Raw genomic sequence first — 13,151 nt, 5'->3', positions numbered from 1 at the left:
TTGCTTCAATAGGTACATAACTCAAAAATTTTTTTCTTAAATTTATTTTATAACTTATTATGGGTGCAGGTTAGAAAAGGTAGCACTGATGAATAAAGCCTTACATCATCAAATTACATCAACCGAATAAGAATGTCAGCAAAAATTTTAGTCATTAAAATGCTGCTCTTCTGTTGTGATTATTTTCCTGCATTAGAATTCTATGCATATACTGAGTAATTAAATTATTTATATTACTGATACCTAAAACATCTGTAATTCATTTAAATTTATACGTGACATCTCCACCCAAATATAAAAGATTTGTTAGTAATAAATATTCATGATGTTCAGCCTGCGAGGAGGGAAAAATATTTTGATTAATCAGTCAGCCAAGTGAAATTTAAAAACGTAATTTGGGTTGAAAAAAATTATAATTAATATTTTATATTAGGAAATAATTAACAGTTTTACACCCTATACGAGAATTATTGTGTAACGGAGGAAATATAGCTGATATAAATTTTGTGATTCAGGCTCAGGCTATGTATAAAAAATATAATCGTAAATTAAGTGAGCCATATCGACTGTCAATTTCAAGCTGTTTTGTAAATCAATGTCTAGTTATAATATGGGAAAGTTGAATTGTATTTCCCTAACAACTGTAGAAAAAAGTTGTATAGTGTTAAAGGAATGATTCTTTTTGAAGTAAAAAAATGTTGAGAACGTAATACTGATCATTTGCATGGACGTATTTTTTTAAACTAAGTTTTAATTTCCAAAACTTAAGTCTTGGAAAATATAATGCTTCCCTTCTCTTTCTTTGAATAAATATATAAGTAAATATAAAGAAAAATATCAAAATAAGAATGCTTCTTTGTAAATGTCTTTGTCTTCATAGGTTGAGTTGTTAAGCACAATATTATATTCACATTCAGTAGGCTTATACAACAGCGCTAATTGAGACATTGACTTCCATTCCCTCATCTCTCGTCTACAAACCGACGATTTCACTCTTAAATTAAAACTTATTCTTAGCCACATTTCAAATCACGGACTTGCTCACATCGTAAACTAATTTCATCATCTATTATGACTTATGGTTGATATGTAAAGACGTGTTTATAAAATCATCGCTTACTATATGCTCCGTGGGTGTTTAGGTTTGAGCTGAGCACCGCTGACCGCTGTCTCAGCTCGGTGTTCTACCCCCACCCCTCTACCCGGTCTCACCCACCATCCTGCCTTGTCACCCCCCCCACCCTGCGGTCCACCAGCACCCAGGCCTTAGTTCGTTTAGAGCCTCTACTGCGCACCCTAAATCTCATTGCCATGTGCTGCCCGAAAGAGTCAATATCGAAAATTATAAGCTCTCCTCAGTTTTTACAAGACTCGTTTGATAGCGAATGTAATTATACAAAAATTTAGCTTTAAATGCTAATTTTTACATATATTTTTAAGGACAAAAACGGTAATATTTTATCGGAACATTATTGATATGAGCAGACGTCGCAAGTTCCACATCTGGCACAACTGAGGCAGCGACCACGCCTACCGAAGCGCGCTGCGGCCTGCGAGTTTCCGAGCGATCAGAGCGACCAAGAAAACAATATTGCCTCTCATTCTAGCCTTGATACCTGCGCTCAATCTTATCATAGTTCATCTTCACAGATTATAGTATTATCCACAGTATGCTCAATGAGCACACTAATGATCATATTATCGAACCCTTATGTCTTCATGTCACTTCTGACTTGTCACCTGCATGAATTTCTAAGCACCGCTTACAGTCTGGCGCTATGACCTACAATGCTTATAAAACTCGAGGAAGACATCAATTATTGACCAAAAATTCAGGTTTTATAGTTAATATAAATTACGTTCTGCCAGGCAAAGTCCAATGGATATGCACTGTATACGTATGAGAGAAGCGAACAATGGCAACAATCAGCCTACAATGCATTGTGATAATTTCACTTTTATTTGTCAATCATCCAAATAAAAATACAAATTGATTATTTAATCAAACATTTATTAACATAAAATTGAATGTCTTACGTGATAAATAAGCAATAAAACGAATACTTGTACAATTTATTTGACACTAATTTCAGAGAAATAACTCTCCATAATGTCAGAAGGTACATGTAATAATTTTGTTTTCACTGAAAAAATAAATATTCAGCGAAAAAATAATAAATGAAGAAATAACAATGGTCAAAAGCATGTTTTTAATCCGAACAAATATTTAAGCCCATATTTAATGACAATAATTTGTTATTAATCACCAATCATGTTTGTAACTAATACCTTTTCAATAATTGCTCATTTCAGTATAATCGTTATTATTCATGGTAGATAAATTTTAATTTACAAGCAGCAAGTTTGTCGTAGGAAAAATTTTTCCATCCACTATATTCTACCTTATATATAAGTGATAACTTTACGTTATTATTATTGATAAAAAATCTCCGATAATCAGGGTTTAATGTCACCGTGATATCATTATTACAGAAGAATGTAGGTTTCATCAGTCAAACACTTTCATCAGAAATGAAAATTCTTCTGTCTTTCATATTGAGGGACAAAATTACAAAATCTTATTTGTACAAGCGGGAATTACTCATGTGATCTTTACTGATACATTTGAGAACGGTTATAAATAGTTTATATGATAAGCTATGATAAATTCTATTCGTGTCACTGAAAGGCTTATAAGATTAATGAACATTAAACTATTTCATTCGTTATATCGACAACTGAAATTTTTTTCATGTCTAGCTTTAATAAAAAAAATCGTTCAATCGGCCGTACACCCAGTCCTTATTTAAGATGTTTCAGATACCTACATTACTTTATTTATTTTATCATTAAGTATTTTACATTTATAAATTTTCCTATTGTTTTGTTTTGATACATGTTCAAATATACATTATATTATAGAGCGATAATTTAGGTTGCAAGTAAATAAAGATCGTTATTTTTAAGTTGCATTTTCACCCTATAAATGTATTTATCTATAATTAAATAGAAACGGCTTCATCAGCTTCACAAATTTTGAGTATCGAACTAAGAACATATTATCATAGAGCAGTTTCTTCCAACACCAGACTTGACGTTAGTAATAAATAACATTATTTACATAGAAGAAGAAAATGTTGAGTAGGCCTCAGCGTGATCGGTTCGTTGCTTGGAGGCATCCATAACCTACTGTGGTTAGGTAACCTTGAAGGGTGTAATAAGAATAAAAAACCTTACCACACAATTAGGTACAGGCATACTTCTAACTGCTGCTTGACTTGATTACTCTATTAGTAATGCCTAGCAGAGGTAAACATACAAAAAATCAAGAATTTTTACTTGCAATCTGTGTGCATTGAAGTAAAAATTGAGTTGACTTATGTACAACCATACACCAACCTCACATTAGTGAAATTAACTCAGGGTATAACTGTATAAGTTTTTAAACAATATAAAATTGATTAATTCCTGATCACACATTTTATGGAAAAATAATCCATTACGAAACTCAATGCGTTCGATTCAATTTCAACTGGACAATATTAACGTTAGTGTTTATAGAATTATATGGAATGACAACCATCGTTAAGCTAAAAAATTTGTAGTGAAAACAGTTTGCTCAAAATAATGTATTTTACCCAAAATGAAAACTTATGAAATGCTTTGAAAAGTCTGAAAAGAAAATGAGAGAAATCAATCATAACAGATTTCACGAGAGCGTGAAAAGCAATATAATTGAAATTGACTATATTAATTGACTATATTTCACAATTTTATAACAAATAAAATCGTTGACTTGATGTTAATTTTTTTATGCTGTCTTCAAATCCACATAACATGAGACGATTATTTGGGTTAATTCTGTTAATTATTTTAGAGGCACAGAAATAAATCAAAGCAAACAATTATTTTTTTTAGAAGTACAATAAATTTACCCGAATAATTAAAATTTGTTTGCCTCTCTATCAAAAAAAATAAATAGCTATGATATAAAACAACTCATTACAAGACAGCCAGGATTGCATTGGCGTGCCTCCAGTTCAAACAATTATTAATGAAACATTCCAATAAATTAGAACGTACATCACAATATATATTTTTTGGGGATCAAATTCAAAGTCAAGTCAAGATGCTCAAGAAATCGTGCTTAGCCTACTAACGATATTATTATCATAGTCTTCGTGTATTTTTTTTCGTAATTACCAACAATTGTGGTCGCTAAAATTTTATTCTACTCATCATATATACTGGAAAACACAAAAAAATAATTGCGAAATGTTAGATGAAATGCAGGATATAATTGAATTTCAATCTTTCAACTCATTAACTTCTTGTTAGGTTAAAACTGAATTAATAACAAAAAATATTTTGCGAAAAGCATCATTTGCTTTCTGCACTCATGTTTTCGCTACATTCTTTCAGAAGCTTGATATTTTTTTTTATAAATTCAGAAATATTTGCACATCATTCTGCAGAGTTAATAATATGTAGCAATTTCTTGCTTCTATTCTGCAATATATATGTTCATTGAGATTTTAGGTGAATTAACGTTCGATTGCTATCATCAAAAAACATTTATCTGTCGTGGTCAACTACTCTATATTTAAAAATATATATTACAAAATTTTAGTTTAAAATCGTAAAGTTTGGGGCAATTTGCTCCTTCATGATCATAGCATTTACACTTTTTATCTTAAGAAAAAAAAAAAGATTTCAAGGTTCACTCAAATCAAGATTTATTTGATAAAAGCTTGACATTGAGTACCACTCCTTGAATTAAACGCATAAAATATAATATGCTCTATGGAAATATGAAATTTTAGTTTCGAATATAAAAAACTAGGGATACTTGGTTTCTGGTCTGGTGTAAGCTGTCAGTAAATTAATTGACTGAGATAATGAAAAACCAAATAATTGAGAAAAAAATGTAAAAGCTTGGCGGTTTGTGGATTTACAATTCTGTTGGAAGGCACTAATCAGCAAACGGAGGCATGCAAATGAAAAAATATAACTCTGTACTCATTGTAATGAGTGACAGAGAGCGCATTTTCTCGTCGACGAAAACGTGAAGTCACGGACGGACGGACAGACAGACGGACGGACGGACATGGCGAGCACAATAGTGCATTTTTTCCATAAATGAGGAAACGCGCTAAAAATTCGTAATATATAGTTGAAATTTTTTTTATTCAGTTCAAACAATTCATAGAAGCCAAATATCTCCGAAATTGTGCCTTATGAATTTTTCTTTCGAGAATGAAATTTTTTTTTGTAATTTTCAATCGCTCTTGATTATACTTTAAATTGGAAAAAAATAAAATAGCATTATTTAAGGTTAAAGTCATCAAATTGCCGAAATTGTTTACTTATGAATAACTTTTGACTTCGTTGCATGCAACTACATTCCAGACAGCATATGCAATAATTTTACTATCATTATATGTTTACTAAATAGAATTATTTTTACTTGATCGAATTCACAGTTAGATTGCGTGGCATTTATCGTTTGGTTATCATATCGTAGTCATGCATTAATGGCCTCGTAAGTATCATTGCCTTGGACTTATAAATTATCAAAGATCAGAAGTCAAAAAAGAGATCAAAGTATGTGCGGCTACAGCTCGTATACTTGCGCGTTCCTGCAAAAAATAAGCTGCGCAAGCCACGTCTGTGATTTAATACGTCGTTTAATTGCGTCTGCGTCGTATATCTAGCTGGCACTTCCAACATTTCTGCGGTCTTTTTGTAAAGAATAACTTCAGGTGACAACAAAATATTCTGCAGTGGCTATAAGAATGAACTCTGATCCTCTCTAAGAATTATGATTTCTAGAACTATTTATAAGGTAAGTTTAGTGACAGAGAAAATGTGCTAACGACACTTCATTATGATTCCTGCCTACAATGAGTAACTAAGATCTAAAGAATTTCATAACATTCATCAGCAGGAGGCTATCCGATAAAAGATCCCTCAGAAAATACGATGCTAGAGTTCAAGTTTATTACCTAATTATGATATTTTTATTTACGGGCGCTGCGACGATTGATGATTGAAACATTATAAATTGCTCCTGCTTTAATTAAAATATAATATGGCCACCCTTTAAGTGAGAAATACTTGCAAAATATTTTAGGAAATAATTGCTTATGAATTTTGTATGAATGTTCTACATAATTTTCATTGGTCCTGTCGTGCAATAAATCATCAAAATCTGCGATAATTTGATCGATAACTATTCAATGATTACACTATTGATGAAATTAAATGCATGGTAATACCTGATCAACTACATTGACCTTTGATGATCGAAAATAATATCAAGTTATTACGGTATGAGTCATTCAAGCAGCCAGGAACTTAAGTCGTAAAGTTCTTCAAGTGCTTCAGTAAACCTTTTTTCTACCGACGGCAATACACTTTCCATAGGGCCGCCATCAACAGTAACCAGCCATTATATGAACGAATCACTTCGCTCTCTCCAAACCAATCAGTGCTTTTGCTGCTACATAATTTCGGTTGTTGTTGAGCATTGGGCATAAATCATAACGTTGTGCTGAGGTAAGGTCTCTATTATAAGACAAGCAAGCTTGCTCCTATAAAGCAGGCTTCTGGCATGAACTCCGTACTGAACGGTTTGCTCAAATTTGAAAGAGTCAAGATGTTTGAACGAAAGCATAGACTGATTTTAACAGCCAAGACAGGGACTCGTATATGGTTTGTTCAAGGCGGTTAACATTCGCTAGAGTGAAATTGTTGAGTAGGAGATTCAATATATTTGTAGTAATGAATTTACAGACTATATTAATTTTGAAAAAGTAATTTCTAAGTGAGATTGGTCGATATGAATTCCAGGTGATATATATGACTTATAGTTCCATGAACAGACTTTAACGAAATTTAAGCAATTAATTTTTAACTGCAATTTAATTACTATGCTTTCAATGGCAATTAAAATAATCATAGTGGGCATTTCTGAAACGCTTTTTATCAGAAATCAGAAATGTAATAAGAATATACGCTGCTACTAATCAGTGCTTAAAATGTAAGAACAAACAATTTTTTTATTCCTATCATTTTAATACGCGCTTTAAACCAAAATATTTGGCACGTATTGTCATGCAAGTTGCCTTCAATATCTCATTGAAGTCAGAGTATAACTGTTACCCCCTTGCACCGTAGTCCATCAAACATACTAACACACACAAACTCGACATACTCCCTCCCTCTGCTGGCACTAATTCTAGTTCCACTGGCTGTACACTCGGGCCTTTGCTCGTGTGGTCCGCTCCCTTCCTTCATCGCCTGCCAAACGCAGAGTAAGCGCTCGTACGTGTAGCGTGTCGGTGCGTGCGACCATCTCACTTCATCTTTTAGTCGTTCTCGGTGACTTGAAGCGCTACCACTTCTTTCCATGAATGTGTTTCTTGGCTGTGATTGAATGTTTATATGCTCTGTTGTTTCGGATAGTTCGAGGAATATATAATATTTCGTGATAAGTAGCTCAGTAGAAAATTTTATGCCAACTTTTCTTTAGGCTAAGCGGTGCAGTGTTCCATAAAAACTTGTTCCCGTTTCACAAATCAAGTGATTCAAGTAAAGTGACAATTGCACAAATCGCTCTACGTATAAAGTCACATTGAGTCCAGTTATAAAACATTCGTGATTTATTCTCAAGGAAAAAAGGAAATTAATTATTTTAGAAGGTTATTCACGCGAATCGGATTCCAGAAAGACAATCACATGGTAAGAATAAAGTTAAAGCTCGGAAATACCTTGAGTTTCGCTCAGCGATCACGGATATTAAAATGTCGTAAAATGTAACTACGGTCATAGCGTGAGGCTCCTTAAGACGAGCAGGTTGCGGTGATCGAAAAAATTTCAAGATGTCAATATCAATTAGATATTTACACTTATCATACTTGCATGGTCAATGAAAATGAAAAGGGGCTCATTAGAATAATGAATAATTTCATTATTTTCTGTTGAGTTCCACGAAAAAGTTTATGGTAATATTCTTAAGCCATCAAAAATCATTTCCATTATTTCTGTATCGCAATCGAATGACGAAAATGTATGCCATTACGTCATTTCTAATTGTCAGACATTCGACGCGTCTAGAATTTTCTGTTGAAGATACTGTAATTTAATTAACTTATGTTCATGAAAGTCTAGGGGGAAAAAGCGTCGATTATGCCAAACAGTGGAAAATTTTCTTTTCAGTTTACTTTGCTCAACTGAAATGTACCCGGTATATTTATATCGCTGCCTGTAAGCTGAAGCAAGAATTTGGGGTGCTTGATGATTATCGATTACACACAGAATATTGCCTCAGAAGGAACACACCACTTCAAATGTATGGGAAAATTAGCCAAATAACGTTAGAAATGCACAATTTTTTTAATTTTCAACTTACCTTATCAAAGAATAGCACATTTATTGAATATTCGCGGCAGCAGAGGCGCGGGGTGCTTACCGAACAATGTGAATTTTCCTACTGAAATTGTGCTGCGTGCGTTGCTAGCCTGGTTCGGTATGGGACAAAGTTGGGCAGCTGTTCCACCACATGGTCGAATAACCAGCCCTGGACTACCAGCCTATTGTGTAGAAGGTCTTTTTTCCTTGACTGATTTATGTCCATGTAAGAAAACGAATGAATAATGTAAGAAATGGAATAAAGATGGTGCGTAATAACACGAAAATAAAACTGACTGTTCCAAAATAGGCACTCTCAACCATTATAGTTGGATAAAGAAATTTCTGAAAATGTTAATAATTTATTTAAATGATTATTTTTCAGCTTCGCTGTATCTGATGTAGATGACATTAAATTTAGGCAACAAAATTTTATCCTTTATCTTAAAAAAAACTATTTGACTTCGAACAGCATACGTACCAATTTTTTGGATTATTCATTTTTAAAATTGTGTAAGAAAATATTTTATATTTTATAACTGGTACAACATAAAAAGGTAAAATTAAAAGCGTAAGAAATAAAAGAATCAGAAATTAAATTGAATAATTCGGGTTGCGTAGTGGCGGAAAGGGAAGCCGCGCTACCGCGTCGGCGGTGGCCGCTTGCGGCGACCGGGGCCGCTGTAGCGCTAGGGAGCGAAGCGCTCCAGGCTAAATAATTAAATTCAATTTTAAATAGAAACTCTTACAAGAACTGCAGCAAAATTGGTCAATTATAATTATTTAAGAATTTTTTTCGTGATTTCACTGCCATCTAAAATTATATTGTATTGAAGCTCGTTGACCGAACATTTGGATTCAAGTCAATGTTATAGTATAAACAAAATTTAATTGTAAAATACCAAGATTTATTATGTCATCAAAATTTTCTGCTGTTGAATCATCTCTATGATTTCCTCATTTTAGTCGAAATTTAAAATTAAATAACTTTGGTTTTTGATCATCTGGTTATAAATTGAACACATGTATTTTTTGAGTTTTAACCCCCTAATAGAATCAAGCAGTCCCCATTTGAATTGGTATTCTCATTAGGATTGATTGATGGTTTTTATTAAAAATTGATTTGACATTGATATTGATTAGTGGATACAAGCTGCAACATTAGAAATGCTCTGGATCTCAGAATTTATCTCCCAAATGAAAGGGAAAGTTATTTCGACGATTTGTGCACCTCTTGTAGAGTTTTATTTATGTAAATTTTCCTCCCAAATCATTACAACAAACGAACCGTCCTGAATTTATAATTTGATGATAAAAATTCAGAGTTCGTTATACCTAAATTTTGTGAAAATTCTTATCGAATTATTTTTTTTGGCAATTTCGTAAAGAAAATTTATAATAGATGATATTGTTATAGTGTACTTTTTCTCTTACATTATATGCTTCATTATACAGGCAATTATTACACAATTATTGTGAAAAACCATTTTAGTGTTACTTAGTTAGGGTTAATTCAGCCACACATTCCCACTCAGTCGTTATTTGTAATGAATATATTTTGATGCTACTTGATTAGAGCTTGAAATTGCATTATCACTAATAAAAAACTAACTGCAGCTAACTCGATCACACAAACAGCAATTTCATGAAGCGAATTTTCACGTAATTTAAAAAAGTATAATATCCATGCAAGTGTAGCTTATTCGCAAAGATAAATGTATTTTTTACAATTGCTGCACTCTTGAATCTTAAATCCTTTTTACCGAGCAGTTTTGCTTCTTTGTTTCTAATCAATTCGTACTTAGGTACGATATATTCGATTTCTCATTTTAATGCACCAAACACGTGCAAAAGCCTGCACCTCAACTAAACAATCATCTTTGCTTATTAGGTTTATTCTTTTAGCGATACTGAAGGTTCAATCATGTCAACATGAAGAACTTGCGTTCATAACGATATAAACATAATATTACAATCGGCTTTCGGCCTGAGCGTTTTAGCATTTAAGGAGCGCAAACCATTACTGTTTGATTTCCCGCTGCCGAGGCTGAAACTAACGCCATTTGTGTTCATTTGCCAATCTTTACTAGGGATTCCAGTGGAGCAATAAGTCTATGTTTGCTGTTTGCATGTGTTTCGCGTAAAACGTTTCCCTCAAACCACTTCATCCATAGTTTACACGTTGCGATATTCACAGGAAAAATCTTACGCGCGCATGCACCTTTTGCGGCTACGCACTACCTTCTACGCTGCACTGTCTCTCTCAAATTTTGTGGTCCACCCCACCACGCTTACGTCATTCCTCTACCCCAACCTCTTCCCCTCTCCAAAGGAAGGTGTCAGAATAGAGCAAGCTCGCGTATTCAGCCTGTGCTATCTTGCAAGAGCTGCTGCGAGGATGCGGTCTGTATAGGAAGGATCCTTGGAAGCCTCAGTGAGAGTTGGGTAGCGGTCGCAGAAGGATCAGGAAAGACCCAGCTAGTGGTTTGAAGCGCCGGCTACGACGATACATACACACGCAGCCCTCTTCTCTAGCTGTCGGTCTAGCAGCGGCGGAGAGCCGACGTCGTGCGCTCCCTGCTAGCGCCCCCTCGAGCTTTGCCGATCCTCCCGACCATCGTTCCTCCCCCTCACACCCCAGCACCGCTGCCTCGACCACCCTCACCTCCTCTCCCTCGCTCGCTCCCTTGGCTACCGACCGCCGACTCGACCCAGCCTGCCAACCTCGGCTCGCCGGCCCACTCATTCAACTACCCTTATTCCGCTGCCGACTCTCGACAGATGCACTGAATATTTGCTGCTAGTCTCCGCACCGCGTCGAGTGAGGCATGTGACCCACGTTGAATATCGGGTGAAAAGCTCTTACAAATACGATTCCAGCAGTTGTGGAATAGTGAAGGTACAATTTGTGCATGGGTGGCGCTTCAAACACCCTCACTCTAAGACAAGATGGCCGCCACGCTCGCATTGGCTAACTCTTGTTGCTAGTTCAGCCATTGGCCCACAGATGGCGATAGTGTTTTGAGTGTAGTCGTCGTACTCTGCCTCTCGGTCTTATCGTGCTAATAATGACGGTCCGTCCAGCTAGAGCTCTTATTGGTTCGGCAGGCACCCTTACCTACTGATTGGGCAGACCTGTTTACCGCGACTGCCTTGCGATTCCAGTGTCTAATTCAGAAAAGGATTCATTTGCCATCACAGGTAGTTGAGGTGTGCACAGTTCTTTTATTGAATACATAAAAGTTCAGAAAATTATGTGAACAATGAGTTCTAACTATATTGATAGCATTTTACCAAAGTACCAAGCGGACTCTAGTGCAAGTAATTTAGTTAACTATAACAGTCAGAACAGAAGCATGTATCCATACGTGAGTGTCACATCTCATCAGCTGGCATCCAACGTGGCCTCGAACATGTCACCGTTCAGTGCCATGGCAGCTTCGGCTGAGAGCGACAAAACCTGCCGATACACTCAGTCTGGTGCCACGGACATGTCACAATACGGCCTCAACCTTCAGAACTGCGCTACCACCAGCAACATGGCACAATATTTCCATCAAAGTAATGCGGCTAATCCACTAAATCCATGCACCCAGCCAACTCCTCCGTCGCCTCATATTGCTGAACTTCCAAGATACCCGTGGATGTCTATTACAGGTGAGAATTTCAGTGTCATTAAATTAAAAACTTTATTGTGTTAATTTTAAGTATTATTTCCTAATCATTTCTGATTTAAAATTATTACACGTTCTTTTATTTTCATGTCTAAATATTTTTTAATTGTTCAAAATCTAAATCTAAGTTCAAATGTTCATTGTTTATCTCCAGATAAATTTTTAATCGTAAACATTTGAATTTTGCTTACAATTCTACGTCCAACAAGTTTAAAGCCTATTCTGTGTAAATTTCCTATTCTGTGCAAATCAATCAGTTCCAATATTATTCCTATTCTGTGTAAATCAATAATATTGGAACTGTTGATAAAGAAAATGCGATTTTCATAGTCGATCATATGATTTATCATAAATTAGAAAATTTCATATTTTTTGGTATAAAAAAAGGCTCAAAAGCATAGCAGTGCCGATTTTTTTGCTGGGGACCGAACGAAATTCAATGTTAATCAGGTATATACAGGTTTTCATAATTAAAATTCATAACAAAGTCATAAAACAACGCTTCGGCAGGTCATACAAATCTTAGTTCACATTCCATACAGAAAGTTTTATTCTGAAATATTATTCACTGATCTTGTCGGATTATGTCGAATTTCGGTCAAATGAAAAAATTGGGACTTCGAAACAAGTGTTCAGCGCAACTCATTAGAAGCACTCAAAGTCTACGCGTTAGGCTATGCTAAGTTCAAGTACCTAACGTTATAATTTGTGAAAACTGTCTATACACTCGAACTGTCTCAGTTTATTTAACGATACATCAAAACTATTTCGTCCCATGGGTCTTTGTGATTGATGGGTAATGTAAACCTGCTATTGGCTATCCATTAATATAACTTTCATCTGATCCGAGTTCATTTTAAATCATTTACCACGTCTCACAAACAACTGAAACATGAATTCATTTCATATCAAACAATTCTAAAAGCCCAAATTAAACCTAAAGCACAAGTAACTCTACTATAAAATAGCTTACGACATTAATTTGGGGTTCGCCATTTGTCTTACTTGGTTCGATAAAGACATGGAAGCAGCAGCAAGTGCAGCCCGCATTGCCTGATAATTCGC

General features: G+C 34.8%; 1 protein-coding gene across 2 annotated transcripts in view; it reads left to right on the top strand.

Moving 5' to 3' along the window:
• The first annotated feature begins 10,483 nt into the window (after positions 1-10,483).
• The window catches only part of LOC108667413 (homeobox protein abdominal-A homolog), a 43,643-nt gene continuing 40,975 nt past the window's right edge, over positions 10,484-13,151 (top strand). The window contains exon 1 of one of the 2 annotated variants that reach the window (XM_047884118.1): positions 10,484-12,069. In XM_047884118.1, the coding sequence (XP_047740074.1) occupies positions 11,676-12,069 (394 nt within the window). In that variant the 5' untranslated portion in view covers positions 10,484-11,675. The remainder of the gene's footprint in view (positions 12,070-13,151) is intronic. The other variant, XM_018154436.2, reaches the window with a different exon arrangement.

This window comes from Hyalella azteca, unplaced genomic scaffold (assembly GCF_000764305.2).
Source record: "Hyalella azteca isolate HAZT.00-mixed unplaced genomic scaffold, Hazt_2.0.2 contig14656, whole genome shotgun sequence".
NCBI classification, from domain to species: Eukaryota; Metazoa; Arthropoda; class Malacostraca; order Amphipoda; family Hyalellidae; genus Hyalella; species Hyalella azteca.
This window is presented reverse-complemented; position numbering and strand designations above follow the sequence as displayed.